The sequence below is a fragment of the Capronia coronata genome (genome assembly GCF_000585585.1).
Source record: "Capronia coronata CBS 617.96 chromosome Unknown acBCG-supercont1.7, whole genome shotgun sequence".
Lineage (NCBI taxonomy): Eukaryota > Fungi > Ascomycota > Eurotiomycetes > Chaetothyriales > Herpotrichiellaceae > Capronia > Capronia coronata.
This window is the reverse complement of record NW_006912899.1, coordinates 1,579,725-1,599,367: the sequence shown is the minus strand read 5'-3', so window position 1 is coordinate 1,599,367 and position 19,643 is coordinate 1,579,725. Positions and strand designations below refer to the sequence as shown.

Genomic DNA, 19,643 nt, shown 5'->3' with positions numbered 1-19,643 from the left:
CGCATGCATTTGTGGTGGTAAGACGCTAGACGGACTCAAATCTGCTTGATCTGTGCGCTTACTCATTCTCCTCTGTTGCACATGGTTTCCCATCTGTCTTCTCCCCATGTGCATTGAGTTGGTTGGCCCAAGCTTGACGTGTGAAGGCGACGTCTGGATGACACTCTCACACACTCCACTTGTGTGCATAATAATATTTGTTATTCCCTCCGCACACCTGCATGCAAGAGCTCTTCGCAACCTCGACGTTGACGTGTCGCAAGTTGCTGGTACAAAGTCCGGCTGTAGTAAAGGGCGCCGCGAGAAGAGCCAAGACTGTGCATCAGGCAGAACTTTGGGCTTGCCCATGATGCGCAAATTAGGTGGTGATCTGCAGGTGCGGAATATACGACGTAATTCCCCTTGCATCGTCCCGAGGCCGTGCGAAGTTAACTTTCAGGCAACTCGTTCCAAAACTGTACCTTCGACAGCAAGTTTCACTGACAAATGCATACTGCAAGCTGAAGATTAACTTCGTGACAAGGCTTTGTCGTGTTTGGAACACCGTCCGCACGGTTGTAAGTGTCGCATCAGTCCAGCGTGAAGTGTCTGGCAAGATATCCAGTGGCTCTACCAGTGGCCACGGTTCTTTGATTCGACAATCCCTTCAATGCGCGGAAGATCACTTGCCTGTACTTGTCCCGAACCATCCCTCTGGAAAACTCTGTTGCTGTTTGCCAAGCAGATCCTCTCTCCACACGCGGCGTCGGATGCAAAGAAACATTCCATATGGGAGTCGTCGATGTAACCATTGTAAGCTATGCTGATCCCTTGCAACGTCGTACCATGCCAGTCCAGCCGCGCAGGACGTGGTCGCCTCCTTTCGCAGCGACTCCGGTTGCGCAACACCACAGTGACTTCCATTCAGATGGAGAGACACATGTTCATACCATTGGTGGAGACAACACACGGGATCTTCAAGCCCGTATACTGGCAAGCAGCTCCTGTCATGAACCCGTCAAGGCCGTCAGTCTACCAGTATTGACAGCAGTTGAGACTGCAGTGAAAGGGGGCTTTCTATGCCAGTTGTCGTCTGCCTAAAGCCTAAGTCATCTTCCTTACCAACAAACAGGTATTGGCGATAGAGCTCGCTCTAACGGGACAGAAAGTTGGCGACGGACAGGAAATCATCGAGACTTGCGCTAACACAATCTGCATATTGCTGGCTGGCGCTGAGGACAATCAAAATGCGATATTGCTCATTCAACTAGTGCTTGAGATACTTCCTATGTCGATTGTCCTGAGGCCTGTTGCCTGAGTTTGAAGGCTTCGACTTGGCACTCAGACATTGACAATTGCGCACCACGTCCGTGACGTGAATGGTGCCCTCGCTATGCTCTTGCTCAGGTAGACACATCATAAGTTGCCCAGCCTCGTTGTGAAGTGAAACTGTCAAGAAAAAGCATTTCGCGGTATGCCTGTATAGGCCTTCTGATGGTCTAGACCGATCGCCTCGTCTTGATCCGATCACCTTGACCGTCGTGCAGCATCACTGAGTGTACTGCCGTTGATAATTGCACGCGCTGATGCTGGGAGTGACGACAGCGTGCATTCGAGAACGCTCCGTGTCTCAAGTGTCGAGGAGGTTGGGAGAATCCTTGTCCTGGCTATTGTGGGCAGGAGGTATAATACTATCACCCCTATCTTGTCCCGGAAATACCTCTGTCAACGTGAACCTGACACATTGCAAGGGCTATTGTTGTGCTGTGATCACCATTCTGCTGCCAGGCATGTCGTTAAGCCTGTTGAAGCCTTCGTACCATCCCACAGGGTGTAGATGGCACTCGTCGTGCTTGCACGGATTTCTTGTACTTTGGACAGCCCATGATCAAGTTGAAGTTCCTAGAAGCCTTCTGGAACTCATGAGCGGCAACATAGTGGACTGTGCGGCCCCGTAGCTTGTGCCGCCTGTGGCTGGGACCGAGGGAGATGATGGCCACGATCAGATTCCAATGCGGCATGTGATGTTAGGAGGCGTCTGTATTTTGCAACGATCCTATATCTCGATGACAAGAGTTTTCTCTCGCCTTTGTCCTCTCCATCGATTAGTCACCTCCATAATATCAGTGCATGCGGTGAGCAACCAGCCCATTTCCGCCAAAACACCCTCTGTCACCTCCCCACCCCTGGAGATCCCATGGCGGCGACCATAGGACAACACCACACTGGTTGATCTCTGAGGCTGGGAACCGTTCAAATAGTCCCCCGATTCTGTCGGCCGGGTCGACAGCCTCGAGCAGCGGGGCCAGCGTCACTAGTTCGATGGGTACTGCTACCACATTGTGATTACATGGAGGATGCAAGGATGCGAGGATGCTCAACAGCCGCACAAGAAATGAGCGCTTGATGGGAAGGAGCCCCCCTACCATCATCTATCTGATAGTGCTGCCTTGCAGGCTTTCATTGGCGTCGTTTCTGTACTGAGAAGGGCCAGCAGGACTCTCCGTTTAGATGTCTTCAGCCTTAGCTTGTTGAATTGAGCCATAGACCTTCCATCCATCTCAGACATAGAGGAGGAGAGGCTAGAGCGTCTGAGATAGAACATAAAACTGTTTGCACTGAACGGCGAGGCAGTGGGACAAACCTGGCTTTATGAAGCAGATGCTGAGATGTCTATGTTGACTAACAAGTAGCTCACCGAGATATGTGGTACAAGGCGCACCATAGGAAAGTCGAATCTATTCCTTTGCCATTACAGGAAACACATGCAAGCGCAATATAGTAGTACATGATCGAAGAACGGGAAGGTAGAAAGATGAGAACAGAAGTTATTAGGTACCCACCAAAGCTGAATGAAACCCAAGTCAAACCCGCCAAGACCTCTTCACGTGACCATGTTCGGACTTCGGACATTGTTTTGAATGCGGGGAGTGACTCGGTGGCAAACGGCGACGGCGCAGCGCAGGCCCCGAAGAATCAACGACCTGACTACCTCTTTCATTTCAACTTCTTCCCATCCACTCCTCACCATCTCTCACACCTCTACTACTCTACATATTGAGTGGGCATCATCATGGCGGCATCAGGAGGCCATCTCCTGGTCCCCAAGGCCATGAGGCTCATCCGATACGCCTTCGAGAAGACGGGGCGACTGATCCGAGACAAGCTGCCCCAAGCCTCCCGACCGATCGAAGCCGAAGCGCATCCCGCCTATGCTCGCGTCTCCCAGCGACAGCCGGCCACTCGAGTTGCGGGGATCCGCCAGAGTCAAAGCCGCTGGTACAGCACCAGACATGCCCTCAATTCCACCATCAGACACTTCTCCTCGCAACCAGGGCGTAATGCTTCTCGACCTAGTCGAGCGTCTTATCCCTATTCTCGGACCGCCTCTGCAGTTGGCCGTTCGACCGGCCGTGCACCGTTTGCCTCTGCCCTCCGACCGAATCTGACTGGCGGCACCTTGTGTCGTTCCGCAGGCGGATACGGCCTTGGAGGCGGTCGTGCTGGTGGAGCGAGATACTTCTCGCACTCGCCAGCCGCTCCGGCACAGGTGGTCAACAACGTCTCTCAGGCGGTTCGCGCCTTTTGGCTCTCAGGCCAGAAGGCACGATTTGATGGCGCACACCCACACACCGGAGAGAAACGATTCCGGGCCGTGTCCAATCTACAAGATGAAGCCAGGCACATGATGGACATGTCTCCAGTCAACGCTCCGGGCTCGTTCCTCGACTTCAAAGTCTCCCCAACCATCACGGCCATTGGCCCCTTGAGCACCGTCCCTCGCTCTACTGCCTCCGAGGACTGCGACTGCGACTGTGACTACGAGGCACACGAGGACACATTGAACAATGTTACTCTGATGTCTAATCTCGCGGTCGATTTTGCCCGTGCTCTGAAGGATCTAGCGGCCATCATGAACGACCTCAAACATCTAGCAGTTCTGGGAGGCCTCCCGATCTCCCTGCACAACAGTTCCACTCTAAGAGTCCGCTTTCCGGGCTGTGACGCGGACACCGTGGAGAGCCTGTGTCGGGAACTGAACATCAAGCGCGGAATCGTTGGCCAAGACGAGGATTTCGACTCCCACAATGGCACGGAGATGGCACTTCTTTTCCCCTTCGCACCAAGCGAGACTGCCAGCGAGGTCTGCATCGATTCTCCCCACGACGTCCGCGCGACGAAGCGGGTCAAACGAGACCGCATTGAGTGGCACGAAATGCTTTCTCCACCGCAGCAGCCCTCGGCGGGCTTTTCCCACGTCTCTGCGACCAGTCACTCAGCCAACGCGTTCGAAATGCTTGGTGGGGCTTTGGCACAGAATCCGTGGATTTCGTCGCCATCTGGCTATTTCAGCTTGCACGACAGTGAGTCGGACGCGGACGGGGACGGTGACGCTGCCATGTATTTCTTCCAGCCACGTCCTCTGTCCACCAAGGAAAGCCATCACGCTTCGACAGGTGGAAAAGGCTACGAAGGACTAGAGGGGATATATAGGTTCATCGAGGAGTGTGACCGAGCACGGTCCTGACGGGAGTCTGTAGCGGCCCGACCCAGCTGTTGCCGGCGAGTGCAGCTTGATGACAAGGATTTAACATCCGGAAGGACTTTTTTTGTGAGGATATACGACGACTATCATTACGGCGCAGTTTGAGCTGCTGTCCGATCCTGTCTTGTTTTGACGATTTTATCGCAGAAAGAGCCACATCAGCGAGCCTCAGGTTGAACGAATCGAATCACTTTATCTTTATGAATATCCATGAATCCTTCTTCTCGTGTCTCGTTGAACCCGGTATACTCATTATTTTGTCCCGTCATTATTCGTTGCCCATACGGCGCCAAAAACGCCTGTTCGAATCGTATATAGTGACCAGTTCATGCTCGTTATTATCCATCCTTGCCGTCTCTTCATTGACCAAAACCACCACCATTATGGCCGTTAGTCCCACCAGTTGTGTCCCCTTCAGCGGCATAACCTGTCCTATACCTCAACTGTTGGTTTTCCTTGACGACCTCGTCTTTCTCGCGCTCCAGGGCTTCGATCCGCTCCTGCAGTTCCTCAAGCTCGTCTGCAGCGCCGGTGGAGAATTCCTCGATGATTTTGAAGATACGCCACAACCGGAAGACGACGACCAAGGAGCCCGCCTCTTCGAGAGGACCACGCAGGAGGACGTCGATGATAAACGCCGCGATGATGACCAGGGCATCGAAAATGTGGAACTTGGAGCGGAAGTAGCTAGAGGTGCGCCACAGATCAGTCAGTAATTCTTCACTCGACGGGCCAAACACCCCAACGAAGAGACAAAGAAACCAAAAATGGGCTGGAGCGCAGCACACTTGCCGCTACTAATATGGTACGTCTGTGGGGGCTAGTATGACGAAGCATAACAAATGACGGATATGGATATGGATATGGATAAAGGGGTTTAAACATACTCGAACCCAAAAGCAAAGATGCTGCCCAGCAATTCGGCCATGAAGAGACACGAGAAGGCCAGACTGACGAAGCCCAACACGTCATTCGCCGTCCGCCACGCATGCAGATTGAAGTCCTTGTCGCCCGCATGCTCGCAGATGTGCAGCGAGACGAGGAAGTCGGCGAAGATGCAGCTGATGTCGGCCGAGACGAGCAGGATCACAAAATAGTGCCCCCATTTGCTGGCGAGAAAGCGCTGCAGCTGCCGGCGGACGAGCCACACCCAGGAGTCCTCGCCGTGGATCTTGACGATGTGGCAGGCAATGAAGTCGCGCGACTGTCGTAGTCGGTGCAGGTAGACTCGGTCCGACGGTAGGAGGGGCGTGGATTCGTGGGCGGCGGTTTGGGTCTCGGCGTCGACGTCGGCCATGGCGTATTAGTATTGACGACGGTCACCCGGATGGAGGCGATGAAATGCGGTACGTAGTAGGTGTTCTCGCTCTGCTATAGCCTCGAGATGGTTGACCTGTACAAGGTACAGAATCAAACACGGACAATCACGAGCAAGAATCAATTGACCTCTCTCGCCGCGTCTGCATCGAAATCATGTAAGTTTACCTAAGGTAGGTAGGTAGGCAATAAGGACAGCAGCTCCACGTCCGGGACAGAGAGACGCCGCGTACGCAACGAGCCGGCAGTCAACTATGAACTGCAGTGGGAAACTGCTGGCGCATCTGGCTTGAACAATTCCGGGGGAGAAAGTCACCAGCCGCATGGTTCGTCCAATGCGGTTCGCCCCTGCCCGTCTTATTGACGTCATGACGACATTTCCACCCCTGGCCAATCATATTTGTGCGATAACGTCGGTTAAATCTCGTGGCACTGGCGTCCGAGTCTGGGAGATAAGATACTAGCAGTACTAGCAGTACTAGCAGTACGTTTTAGTCTCAGCTGTACTATCTGGACAATGCCCTACAGAATACAAATTCCCTGACCACAGGACTGCTAGGGCCAGCTACGAGTAGCCGTATACAATCCCGAGCAGGGGAGATGGATGGCCAGTAGGACTTCCACCTCATTATCCTCCAGGCACTTCTTGGCCAGAACCAGATGTCCAAAGCGTCTATATTGATTGATATCTATGTCGCCAGGTCTGGCGCTAGGTGTTCATGCCAGAGTGTCGGTCTATGATTAATCTTCTGCTCTTTCGACATCCAGTAGCGGGATGTTCAACTCGGCCGATCCCTTCTCACCTCGTCTTCTGCGCAGCCGCCTCCTCAGCGTAGGGCCAACCTTTTTGATTGTCAACACCATCACAAATATGGTCGCCGCGAGAGCCACGAGGGTGAATATGATCACCACCCATGCACTATGTCCTTTCAGACAGCAACCATACAGAGACAAATACCAGCCGACCAAGACCTTCATCATGTTCGGCTTGGGCCGCTCGTCTGGCATCAAGCCCTTTCGGACCAGATGCTTGCACTTCGGTCCGGTAGGTCCGTTTTCGTACTTCTTCAGGCCGAAGTAGGGAACCGTGACCTGTCGAGGATCGCTGTCGTTATATTTCTTATCGCCCCATGCGCCAGTGAAATGAAACCAGTCTGTGGGGTACGTGCCTGGGTCTGCTGGCGTGAGAACATCCGTGGCGGGGTCGTACTGGTAGAAGTATGCTGGTTGAACAGGGTCCCAGATCCGACCTTTATCCGCAATGTCCACCAGAGCTTCGTCATGAATATGGCTCCTACCCAGCTCAAGTCAGCATTTACTTGACAGAAGCTAAGAACGGGAAGTGCTTGCCCTGCGGAAGGATAATTTGCATGCGACCCTCTCGCGCTGAAGACCACCGGCTGCAAGGTGCTTAGCATGACTGGCCGAGCCATGGTAACTTTGACAGGTCACTCACTCTCTCACCCTGTTTGGAGAAGCATGTTTCATCGTCCCATTTGCAGGCCTGGCCACTGCCATGTTGACTGAAGTATATGCCTGTTGGCTTGCCCTCCTTAAAGCGGATCATATTGTGTTCCCTAAGCGCGGCCGACTCAGCAGTAGTTCAAAGCAAGTGATGCCGAGCGGTGCAACTCTACCAATCGCCCACGTGGTCTCCAAAGTGGTTGCCAGGGCTGGCGTCCGGGAAGATCCTGTCCAGCGGAGGTACAACCTGGGTGATATCTGCACCCTCATTGAAAGAGTAGAAGTAGAAATAGAAAGCATCAACTTGCTGATGGCTCCTCTCGACGACCACAACAGCACAAGCAGTAGAATTTCTCAGTGCCCCGGTTGCGTCTGGTGTCTCTCCCAAGAGCCAACTAGGGTTGGTGGTGACATTGTCGATAGACGTCAGATAGATTTCCTTGCCATACTTGTTGAGAGACGACAGGTTATCTAGATCCAAGGGCGGCACGTCCGGTATAGGATCGAACCCACGGAACGGTCTCGTGTGCAAGACATGGCCCAAAATATCGCTGGGCATGAATGGATCATCGGAGTGTAGCCAGATGATCGGAGCTGGGATCAAAGTACAAATTGGTCAGCCATCTTCCATGAGCATCGGACAAAGGGACACCAAATGAGTTCAGTTCCATCAAGCCTGATCAGAGACGCTCCGAGTCAATCACCCACCATGATCTGTCACATATTTGGGGACGGTATAGCAGGTCACAACTTGTACCAGCGCTGACAAGAACAGAACACTGTTAGTCCAACCTGCTTGTGACCTTACCAACATCCTGTGGCGTCCGAGTCCCCAATCTCCCTCCAAAGGGTAATTACCCGTACGGTCTGGTCTCCTCCTCGAAGAAGCGATAGTCCACGATCACAGACGACTCTCTCGACAAATCATTGTGCAAGCTTCGGACATGCTCCTCGCAAGGTTTCAGGAATATTGGAATCGAACAAAAGTACCGCCCGGAAGACGTCGGCAACTGAACCTGTCGGAACAAGCCAGCCAGCAACTTTGCACTAACAAGCCCTATGTTTCGCCGGAGATGGATTACTCAGCAATATCTCTCTCCTCTGTGTTTCTCTTTCAACCTGAACTCCCTTCCACCAATTCGTTTCAGATAGACTCTGCGCATCCGCTCAGTAAATGAAGCAGCACACGATGGCTCGGCGGAGGAACCGGTCTTATACACCCCACGTGGGTGCTGTGAAATATAAGAGGGCGTCGGCACGAACAGACGCGGTCTGTAAGGCTCGACATATTTTTCAACACGCACCCAGCAACATGTCTGAAAGCTTAGAAGTTGCGATTTGACCCCCCAGGTAGGCGAGCAACAGGACGATGCAATGCCGGGCCTCTCAGACAAATGTGAGCTGTCATTTGTACGCCAGGTTCAAGTGAAGAGATATATGGAACTCCCACTATGGCTTGATATTTGACTTCTTTATCTGTCATCTCACATATGATGAGCAACCCAGGCAGTTGCAACCGAGCCCACAATATGGTCTGCGCAGCAGTCGCAATGCAGTTTGTCCCCAACCATGGCTGGTATTGGCATTGCCGTCGTGACTGCGCTTCCCTGAAGCAGGGGAGCAACGACCTCGTGGTTCCAGGTCCCTATCGAGGCACTGCAGAAAACAAAACAACAGCTGAGCTTGCAGGATCCTGCCTCATCTCTCACGGATATCTTCCCCCAGCATCGAAATCATTCAACCAGACTGTACGCAACTACAATAATGAATACCAGTGCAACTTTGGTGGTCCTCGCCCTGGTCTTTATGCTTACCTCGGGGACGGTCTACTTCTTTCGATATACCCTTTGGGAGCTACGCACTCGCCTCCGCCCTCAAACTCTCCCCAAATAGGCATCTTACGACGATCCACCAAGCCTCTCTGGCTGTTCAGACTTGCCTGCTGGCTCGTTGAATTGTCCAATCTGAGGATCCACGCCACCTCCACTTTCGGGCTTGAGAGTGCTGCGACAATGGACTCGGCATCGTGCTTCCCATCCTCCACGCCAATCACACGTCCGTCGTGTCGCTTACGGCTGCAGTCAAGGACATTCTCACTCTGATTCAAATTTCTCCAGAACCCGGTAGCACTTCAGCAATGGTTGCCTCACCAATCGAATATGCTCAGAGCATGCCTGCCTATGTTGCTCCTTTCGCCTGCGTAAAACCTCTCATTTCACCCAGTCTCTCGCCTCCAGGCCGATGTTCTAGGCTATAACGATACCTTGCGAACTGGTGCAGAGACAGTGGGTGGGAAACGGCAGTGAATCTGCCACGTTGCAATATTGGCTTGATCAACTATGTCGCACGAAAGAAAGCTGGTCGCACGAATGGGGCGAGGGTGCAATGCGAGGGCAAGCTCGATGGAGCTATCATATCAAACCGTCGCGTATCAGGTGCATATCCTCCTGCCCGATACAGGGGCGGGCCCAGGTAGTCTATCCTAGGGTGCTGGCAAATGGAAATGAAGAAACCACCATTGCAAAGTGACCAAAACAGTAGTGCCACCGAGCCGAGAGCTGCAAAAGCAATACCATACCTGAGCGTCTAGAGTCTAGGGAGTATTCCTGGGAGAACAAAAAGATAACTACGTACATGTATGGATCCAGCTGGATCGTAGACAAAGTTTGGTCTTATCTACAGCCATGGACGCTAGCATGTGCTTTTGTCGTGGGCAGCAACGTCGGCGTCGATTCGAACAGTGTACAACGTTGTCCTATAGGACTGCATCGCATTCCCTCATGTAAGTCTGAGATGGAAACTAGTAGCTGAGTTGGGCTGAATCGTTGACACGGGTATAATAGCCTTGAGTTCGGAATTGGGAGTTGGGGTAGAGCACAGCGTTCATAGAACGTGATACGAGCCTGATATTTATATTCCTCGTCAGGACTACCTCGCCGCGAAGGCACTGGCGTCACTCCATGTCCACGACCTTGACGGCGAGCACCAGTAAATACTCGGGTATCGTGGCGTGGTGCATAGATAGGGGCAACTCAACGCGCCATGATATAATCCTTTCGGTAGTCGTAGCATGCTTGTTGCTACAGCCACAGAGCTCATAGCATTCATTGACGCTTTGTGTTGAGCGCTGTGTGAGCGTTGATGATATCATCTCGTGTAGTCGCATATAATGCCGTCAGGATGATGCATGCCTCATCAACGTTTGTGTCGATGCCCGTCAAACCTCCTTGTCCCTATTCTCACCATAGCGAACGGCCTTAACAAGACGCTACGGACTGCAGTCCGTACATGGAAAAAAGATGGAATCCCATGATACGCTGGAGCCCACCAAGTGGTACGTATGCCCTCCTAGGGTTCATTAGGATATGGAGGAATGCCGGCCTGGCCCTCTTTTCTCACCCCAGGTGGCTTGTTGAAACTTGGTTTTCTTTTCCACTGTCAGTCATGAACCAAGCAGCACTTTCACCCACTCGCCAGCTTCGAGTGGCCTTTTCTTTCCGTGGCGCCTTTAATGTTGGCGAACATCAGGGCGAGTAAAGCAACCCCAATCACCACAACACTCGCAACCATGACTCCGACAAGTCCCCAATGCAAAACACTCAACCTTTGCTTCCTCATGAAAATCAGGATCACAGCGGTGATGGCACACATCTCGGCAAAAATGACCCCGGCAAGGACGCCAGCGTCAACTTCAACCATGGCCTTTCTACGGCCCGTCCCCAAAAGTATGCTCGACATGACCAGAAGGACGTAGGCAAGAGCCAGTAAGCCACTATAGAAATAGAACAGGGTGCGTTCCAGCGCTCGCTGTCGAGGACTAAGCAACTGGTGAGGTCGGTAGCCGCTGGAACTTTGTCGTTTGGGACCATCTTTCCTCCGCCGGCTTTTATGCGGCTGATGCTGCGGTGGCACAGTGAACCCGTCCGTGTCCGAGCTCGAAGAGTCGGGATCTCCCTCGCTGTTCAGTTGATCGGCCAGAAGCGGTGCCCGCTCTCCGTCGGCGGTATGTCCCACGCGCGTCGAGGCGAGCGGCAGCCAGGATATCAATTTTCCTGTGCCTCTGCTGAAGCTGTCATACATGGCCCCGAAGGCCTTGGAGACCGTCTCGGCACCAGGGAACACGGGCTCGTCTGGGTCAACATAGATAACATACTCGTCACTGGGGTTTCCGTCCGAATCTCCATCGTCGAACTCGTTCCAATATCTGCTTGGACGAGACTCACGTTCAGGAACTTGGATCCGTGCTCGCTTCTTCCGTCGAGCCTTTGTTGTTTCAGGGGTTGGCTTGGACGCAGTGGCGGGCGTGCCAATGACGCCACCGTCATCCGAAGTTACGGAAGACTGTCCGCCCATCGGTGCTGAAAAGACACTATCCGGACGGCCCTCCGTGGACGACGGGCCCGAGGACAACCCCACGGCATCCGAGGCATTCAGCCGGGACCGTGATGACGCTCCAAACCTGGAGAGGCGAGGGACAAGTGGCACTTTTCTGATGTCCTTCTCCAGCACAGAATGCCACGAGGGTGGGGGCAAGTCTTTTTGAGCAGAGTGAATGGCCATGTCTTCGAGGCTAAAGTCGTGAACTCGCTCCACCAAGTGCGACTCATCAAATGCCCGAACGACAGTCGGCGTCCGGGCAAACTCCCAGCGGATGTGTAGAATTGCATAGGGAAATGCGTCGCCGGCAGGCGACTGATGCTGCGGTTCACCGATTTCGGTTGCTTGCACAGGGGCGACGGTGACGGCGGTATCCAGCGTCGCCCAGTTGGCAACCTCGTTTGTATTGTTCATCCCTATGTATCGGGAGCGTTTCATGCAAACTTCGGCCAGCGGCTTGACATCTCTATGCTCTGACAGATAGTGATGAATGGCGCGCACCTCGTTCGAAGCATCTGATGCGAGCGAGTCGCGGTCAAGGGCTTTGCCTAGTGCTTTCCGACTGACTGTGAGTATTGTACCTGCGGAAGAAGTAGGTGAGAGTCCGGCCAGCGTAACGACGGCTTCGGGATCGCGGCTCCAATGCGCACTTAATGCGATCCGTGACGGTCTGGAGACACTGGTGTCTCTGATAAACCTCTGTGAATTGTCAAAGAGCACCATATGACTGAGGGCAGAATTGGCATCCGAGAAAGATGTGACTCTTTTGCGGGCTTCCTCCGACTCGGCGGAGTTTCTTCTAGGATGAGTGGCAGAACCGGCAGGATCGCGCATGTGCCGGAGCAGAAGCATGCGCGCCTCGTCCAGATTATCAGGGTGAATCCAGTAAAAAGCGCTGCCAGCAGCCTCGCCATAGGGCACCGTTGAGATGGCTGCATCGAACGCAAGCGGACCCCGCAGCAGGGCTTCGTTGATCTGCGCGATGGGCGACCGTTTTGTTGATGCGGAAACCCGTTTCTGCTGTTGACCGAGGGAAGTTTCTCGACGCCGTCCAGTGAGCATGGGACCAGCAAGCTCGTCGGTCAGAATGGTCTTGACCTCTGCCAGTTGTTGCAGGTAATCCGAGAAGTCGGTCCGCAATTTGTTCGATGAGAATACTTCAACGTCCAATCGAGTCTGCAACGACGTGGAGCCTGTCCACTTGCGGTACTTCTTGAGTATCTTGCGGAAAGCGGTTCGCTGTACAGCAGCGTAGCGTGCGAGGTTTTGTATCTCATCGCCTATCTCTTCAATATCCTTGGCCAGCTGCCGGTACTTGCGGGCCTGCAGTATGGGTTTGTCCAGCGCGTTGTCCTGCACCGCCCGTCGTGCTATGCCGATTTGCTTTTCGACATGGGCAAGGCGCCTTTCGATTTCGCCTTGCTTGCTTCGTAGGAAGAGGGTGACATTGTCGTATTCTGCTGACAAGTAGTTGAACAACAGATTATCCAACTCTTCCCACCGCGACTTTCCCTGGGCTGGGATGTCAACGGGTACAGCCACGCCGGCGGAGGTTCTCTCCTTGATGAGGTTTTTGAGTTCATTGTAATTGACGTTGTATGGAGCCCATTTCGGTACGGACCTCTGCACGAGGGTTTGTCCAAACTTCATTTGGGGTACTGCGGACCGGTTCTGTTGCAAGTTCAGAAGGTGAACTTGACCACGCAGTCAGGGGGATATTCTGATTCAGCGCAGACGAGTAGACGTCAGAGACCGGAGGGAGCCGGGGGGTACTTTATGTCGGTCGACCATGCATAGGTAAGATGCTGGAGAGGACCAGGAACAAATAAACTGCCGACGTTGGTGAAGAAAGAGGAGGAGACTTGGATAAAGCACGGAGGTATTCGAGAAAGGACTGGACCGGGGGCCCCAAGTCTCAAGTACGTGGGTATGGAGACCGGCTGTCAATAAAATGCAAGACAAACGCCACCAGTCCCTGAGCCGATGCAAGTGTCTTGCTCTAGCCGCAGTTTCTTCTTTGAGGCGCAGGGGGAAGAGAAGATAGCAAGATAGCGAGTCGACGCTGCATGCAACCTGGTTCGATGCTAGAAATTGTCAGAAGAAACGTCGACCAGTGGCAGCGGGGAGCAGCAGCCCTCAGTCCCTAGCCCTCAGCCCTCAGCCCTCAGCCACCACAGCGGCAGTTTCAAACCTGTATCCTAGTCTGCATCCCATCCCTACTAACCTGTACACTCTGTACCACAGAGAACAACTCGGCCACCGACGTAACGCCGTGTGCAGTACGCAGGACTACTTCTATACACAGAGAGAGGTCAGAAACAGAAGCGAACCTTGATTCTTGCCATGCTCTTCCCGTTCTGGAATCTTGCAGTACTACCATCTACTGCTGCATCCTGTCCTAAGCACAACTACAAAGGGATCTCCGCGGTCTGCCGGTATCGACACGCGAATCTTCCTGATATCTGCCATGTCAGCATGTTGCAGGACTATCTACCTACCGGACCTACCTGACCTATCTCCCCGTTCGACAACGAATTCCTCAACTGATCGCGATCACGATCGCGGCCCTCTCGTAGTCCTGCTCGGTCACCACTCATCGCCTCTTCCTTTTCTTCTTCACGTTCTGCGTGCTTGGATCGAACAGTCGACAGCGGCCCACAGCTATAAGACCACCAATAACACGTTTACTACGCCTGCACGAGTGATAGAAAAATTTCCTCCTCGCATGGTACTAAGCCCGCCTCTAGACATTCCCTGAGCCTCCATGTGAAAGAAAAAGGTCACGAACGCTGGCTCCACCCCAGACTGGGAGGCTGAAGGGTCTGAGACTGTGGGATCAGTCCCGTGTGCCAGCTGGCAGCGGGTACACTACTTGTATACTGTAGTACTGTGTACGTAGTAGACGAGTTCGGGCGGACACAGCTGGAGAAAAGCGAGTACTTGGTAGGTCATAAAGGTTGGTTTCCATCAGTAGCCGAACTGCAGCCACAGCAGCTAGTCAGTCAGGCTTGACCCGGGGCATCTGACACCCATCAAGCCACTTGGAACAGCCACCTATAGGTAGGTACTAACTGTGGTACTCGTACTATGGTACTTGTATGGGGATCCTTCAAACTCGGTCAACCGCCGTTGGTCAGTTGTGCCTCGAGGGGGGAAGCAAAGAAAAAAATAATTCTCCGCAGAGTCTAGCCTTTTTCTGCCTGCGAATCGACACCCATCACCAAATTGTAGCATCAACAGATTTGAGACTGCGAGTCTCGTGCACTAACCACAGTAAAGACCCTAAGCAAAGATGGCGACCGGCGTTGAGACAATGTTCGACAGCCTGTCGAAATCATCGCATACCTTCCTGCAACCTCCGTCCCCCCTCCATCTCGAGACCTTGGCCTCCCTCAAGACAATCCTCGACCCATTAGCCACCAATGTCGCAGATGCACAGAAATCTAGGCGGGATGAAAACAGGAAGAAGAGGAAACGGGGTGATGTTGGACACGAAGGCGAGGTCCTACAACTCCGGCAGGTATACACCAGTGGACTCGGAGTGAAGCAGGTATGGGAACAGGCACGGAGAGTCCTTGATGCCGCATGCTCTGAAGTAGAGAGAGACATCGCCGCTCAGCAGAGTCAGGCGCGGGCGGATGGCAAGGAGGGTGTCGACGGCCTCGACGGTCACATCGTGGAAGAGCCCCATGGCGTGGACGACATCGTGCTAGACGATGAGGCTTTGGAGGAGGCTCTCGACGATGAAGATTTCGATGAAGAGGGGGATTTGACGGGCGACGAGCAATTCGATGAGGGCGAAGACCAAGACGAAGACGATGCCTCTGGCGATGAAGACAATGAGGTTGAAGATGAAGACTCTGCTTCGGAATCGGAGCCTCAGCAGCCAGAAACCTATGTGCAAGATCCCCACAATCTGAACGACGGCTTCTTTTCCATCGACGACTTCAACAAACAGACACAATTCCTTGAACAAATGGACGTATTAGGAGAGGATGACAACCCGAGCGATGAAGATGAAATCGATTGGGATGCCGATCCGCTGAAGATGCCTATTCACAAGTCCACGCGGCAGCAGAACCGTCCGGCGACGGGCCAAGGCAATGTGTCCGACGCCGAAGATGGATCCGAGGAAGACGACGGCCCGACATTTGGAAATGCTGACCTGGACGCCGAAGACAGTGATGAGGAAATGTTGGACGACGAGGGCAACAATCTCGAAGCTGCTCTTCCCGGCTTAGACAACACCAACGATATTCGATATCAGGACTTCTTTGCGCCCCCGCCCAAGAAGCCTTCGAAGACGAAGCGCATGCGAGCTCTACCAAAGACACAGCCGACGCCTCAACGTCGACCCGAGGACGACCAGAATATCGACGAAGACATGGAGCGAGCCATCTCCGATGTGCGCCGTGATCTCCTCGAGTCCGATGAAGAACCCTCCGACCTTGAGTCCGGGTCCGACACAGATGGTGGGAAGCCGTCAACGAAGAATATGTCGACGCATGAGAAACAACGAGCAGCCATCGCCGCCGAAATTCGTCGTCTTGAAGCCGCAAATGTGAGCAAACGCGATTGGACACTGTCAGGCGAAGCGCGAGCCGCCGACCGCCCGCTCAACTCGTTGATCGAAGAAGATCTGGAGTTTGAACGGGTCGGCAAGCCGGTACCGGTGATCACATCCGAGGTCTCGGAAGAAATCGAACAACTGATCAAACGGCGTATCCTCGCGCGAGAATTCGACGAAGTCGTCCGCCGCCACCCCGATGCCCTTGGCACCGCGAACGAGGCTCGTCGTGGGCGGATCGAGCTGGACGATGCGAAGCCACAGTCGGGCCTTGCGGAGGTCTATGAACAGGAACACCTCCGCGCCACGGACCCCGGATACGTCGACAAGCGATCAGCCGCCACCAAGAAGCAACACGAAGAGATCTCCCGGCTCTGGAAGGAGGTGTCCAGTCAACTCGACCTGCTGAGCAACTTGCACTTCAAGCCGAAGCGGGTTGAGGCCGAGATCAAGATCGTCGAGGACAAACCGACAATCAGCATGGAAGATGCCCGGCCCGTCGGGCTGGGTGTCAATGCGGATCAAAGCATGCTCGCGCCACAAGAGGTGTATCGGCCGGGCGAGGAGAGGACTGACCGTGATTTGCTTGTTCGCAAGAGCGGCGTGAGCGTCAACAAAGAAGAGATGACGCGGGAAGAAAAGCTGCGTCGTCGCCGAAGGGAAAAGGAGCGGACCAAGAAAGCTCAGGCCCAGGGCAAGGCTCCGGTTGCGGGATCGGGATCGGGCACGTCGGGGACGCCGGGCCCTCGCAAGAAGAAGGCTGATCAGGAGGCCGACATCCTCACTGAACTGCGCAAGGGCAATGTCAAGGTCATCGACAAGAAGGGAGAACTGCAGGACCTGGGAGGCAAGAAAAGGAAGCAAGCGGACCGTGTCAATGCGTTGGAATCCGGTGGAGGCGCGTTGAAGCTGTAACCACAGACTTCCGTTCCCAAGATCCGATGTTCATTATATATCGGCCATCGCCCTTGATCCTCAGCCTAGTTCTAGCCACACGGCTCGGTGGCCAGAAGCTGGTAGTCAGTCTACCTGTTTTGGGTCATGCAAAAGACTGGATGTTCTAATCCAAGTGGTCTTGAACAAGACCAGTTCCCGAATCAAGACAGCAGTCCAGATAAGCTTGAGGAAAGTACTTGGTTGTCCCAAATGCCTTTTATTCTATCCAGTCTTCTAGTCTAGTCCAGCAGACATGCTCCTGGCCTATCAAATTCAGAGGTCGACAATACCGTACCGATATATACTATCGAGAGAGTTCACCGCGGCATGCTGTTTCCACAAGATGCTTCTTCTTCCACTGTCTATGACCATCCCTTGAAGCGACCGATGCCGGATGCCCCCTTACCACCGGCAATCTGATAGCATGTATGTTGTGTTTCGCTCGATGCAAGCCTTGGAAAGTCGCTCAGGATATTTCTTGAAGGACTTGGACAGACTGGCGAAAACCTGGACACGTTCTGGAAACCAAAAAGAGCCTCTTATTCCAAATACTCCTGCACCTGCCGAGTTGCTGGAACGAGCGATAGCCTCCTTGGGATCTCGTCCTCTCGAGTACTAACAACAACAGTGACACTCTCCTGATAACATGCCGGCGCAGATGGCTAGCAGATTGCATTTCTTGATATTGACGGTACAAGAGCCCTGTTCTTCAGGTCGGGTCGAGCAGGGGCTGTGATCAGAGGGGCCCTTGAGGTCCGTCTCAGGGTGAATCCGCGTCGTATGTGGCCAATCTGCCAGCTGGTGCCAGCGCATTGTGCGGCAATCATATCCAGGAGGGCCTTAAATGATGTAGTGAAAAGTGTATAGATTCCTTCATATCGATGGGCCTCCTGCGGCGCCGACGATTTTCAAGCTCGACTTCCCCTGTCGCGTCTCTTCGATCTGGGTATAGGCCAACGAATAGCGGCTGGGATGCCACTCGACGGCGGGGATGCCACTTGTGCCCGTCGGAATCGTATGGACCACATCGCCCGTCTCGGCGTGATAGATGTCGAATCCTGAACTGAGCCCCTCGCCACCGCCGGTGCCCATTTCCTCACTGGCACCGACCAAGTAGCGCCCGTCCCAGGACCAGCTTAGCCCTCTGATAGCCCCTGAACTGGGGTTGGAGACCGTCCTTCGACAGACCCAGTCGGTCGTGTCCCAGAGAGATATCATGGCGTCGGAGCCACCAACGGCAACGTACTTCCCGTTCGGACAGTACGCAATGGCAGTGCAGGAGGACGTGTGGGCGGAAATGGTGTGCAGAGGTTGAAAGGATGGGAAATCGAGAATCTTGAGCGAGCCGTCGCCTTGCGTGATCAGTAGGTCCGTAGGAGGGTAAGCGTTGGAGAAGGTCGTCTGGTTTGTCTGTAGAGTCTGCTTGTGTCGCGAAAGAATGACTGGGGACGATGGTATTGCGGTGGAGATGGGGATGAGGACGTCGCCCTAGGCAAAGCGGTCAGCTTGCGATGTCGATTCGAAGCCGCGGAGTAGGTCTTCCACCCCAACGCACCTTTGTTCCCGCTAATAACGTGCTTCCATCCGTGCTCCAGCTCAGAGTGAACGGCTCGCCGCCAACATCGAGCTTGGTCACGCAGGTCTTGCTCCGGGTATCCCAGAACCGCACCGTGCCGTCTGAGGAGCAGCTCGCCAACTCGAATTCGCGAGCAGGGTTGAACAGGACTTTTTCTATCGCATGGCCGTGTCCCTTCAATTCAGTCTGACTACGCGGACTTGTCCTCTCTGGATTCCATACGCGAACCGTCTTGTCGTTGGCGCCCGTGGCGATCAATCCGCCGGAAGCGTTCCATGATATGGTGCGGTGGCTGTGAAGCAAGACAGGAGATCAGCCCAGGTGTCGAAGCAGGATGACTGACAGACTTCTTTCGATGCCGAGGGAAACCTATTGCCAGGAGATGGGTACGTACATGGTCGGCGTCACGGTTCGAGTCGAGGGGTCGGTGTACTGTTGAGTCTTGAGGAGGCTGAACTGCGCTCCGAATTTGTCGCGGCCGAGATGCCTGCGCTGGCTGATGGGTGCCATCTCAGCTCTTATTGTGATATAGCTCTCCGTATCTTTGTCTTTATAACATTGCAGGCCATCATGTCACGCCACAGCTGAGGATATTGACCATGACCGCGGGGGCGAGATACGACACAAAAAGTCTGGGGAACTTGTCGGACTCGATCGCGGTGTGCTTCCGATTGGGACAAAGCCTGCGCCGCCCTATGGCCAGCCCCTGACATGCGTGAGCCTTGCCCCAACGGATGAGTCAGCTTTAGAAGGCTACTCTCACCGAGTCCAGCCTTGCGATCAACGGCGATATCATCGTCTATCGCAACCAGCACTTTCCAAGTCCTCCCAAGCCACTTACCCACTTGAGTGGTTGATCAGGGTTGAAAGGCAGGAGTACA

At 53.9% G+C, this 19,643-nt stretch overlaps 6 protein-coding genes across 6 annotated transcripts; 2 read left to right on the top strand and 4 right to left on the bottom strand.

The window, feature by feature from the left end:
- Nucleotides 1–3,052: 3,052 nt before the first annotated feature.
- On the top strand, nt 3,053–4,507 carry A1O1_08141 (uncharacterized protein; the record flags this gene model as incomplete). Its single annotated transcript, XM_007729003.1, has 1 exon — nt 3,053–4,507. The coding sequence occupies one exon, from the start codon at nt 3,053–3,055 to the stop codon at nt 4,505–4,507; it is 1,455 nt and encodes a 484-aa protein (XP_007727193.1).
- Nucleotides 4,508–4,884: 377 nt separating this feature from the next.
- Nucleotides 4,885–5,822, bottom strand: A1O1_08140 (uncharacterized protein; the record flags this gene model as incomplete). Its single annotated transcript, XM_007729002.1, has 2 exons — nt 4,885–5,212; nt 5,413–5,822. The coding sequence occupies 2 exons, from the start codon at nt 5,820–5,822 to the stop codon at nt 4,885–4,887; spliced, it is 738 nt and encodes a 245-aa protein (XP_007727192.1).
- Nucleotides 5,823–6,583: 761 nt separating this feature from the next.
- On the bottom strand, nt 6,584–7,865 carry A1O1_08139 (uncharacterized protein; the record flags this gene model as incomplete). Its single annotated transcript, XM_007729001.1, has 4 exons — nt 6,584–7,144; nt 7,180–7,242; nt 7,299–7,419; nt 7,480–7,865. The coding sequence occupies 4 exons, from the start codon at nt 7,863–7,865 to the stop codon at nt 6,584–6,586; spliced, it is 1,131 nt and encodes a 376-aa protein (XP_007727191.1).
- Nucleotides 7,866–10,768: 2,903 nt separating this feature from the next.
- A1O1_08138 (uncharacterized protein) lies at nt 10,769–13,333 on the bottom strand (the record flags this gene model as incomplete). Its single annotated transcript, XM_007729000.1, has 1 exon — nt 10,769–13,333. One exon carries the CDS (start codon nt 13,331–13,333, stop codon nt 10,769–10,771), a length of 2,565 nt encoding a protein of 854 aa, XP_007727190.1.
- A 1,642-nt stretch (nt 13,334–14,975) lies between these two features.
- A1O1_08137 (uncharacterized protein) lies at nt 14,976–17,165 on the top strand (the record flags this gene model as incomplete). The annotated part of the gene is made up of 1 exon (XM_007728999.1): nt 14,976–17,165. One exon carries the CDS (start codon nt 14,976–14,978, stop codon nt 17,163–17,165), a length of 2,190 nt encoding a protein of 729 aa, XP_007727189.1.
- An 894-nt stretch (nt 17,166–18,059) lies between these two features.
- On the bottom strand, nt 18,060–19,272 carry A1O1_08136 (uncharacterized protein; the record flags this gene model as incomplete). Its single annotated transcript, XM_007728998.1, has 3 exons — nt 18,060–18,674; nt 18,742–19,054; nt 19,157–19,272. 3 exons carry the CDS (start codon nt 19,270–19,272, stop codon nt 18,060–18,062), a joined length of 1,044 nt encoding a protein of 347 aa, XP_007727188.1.
- Nucleotides 19,273–19,643: the final 371 nt, after the last annotated feature.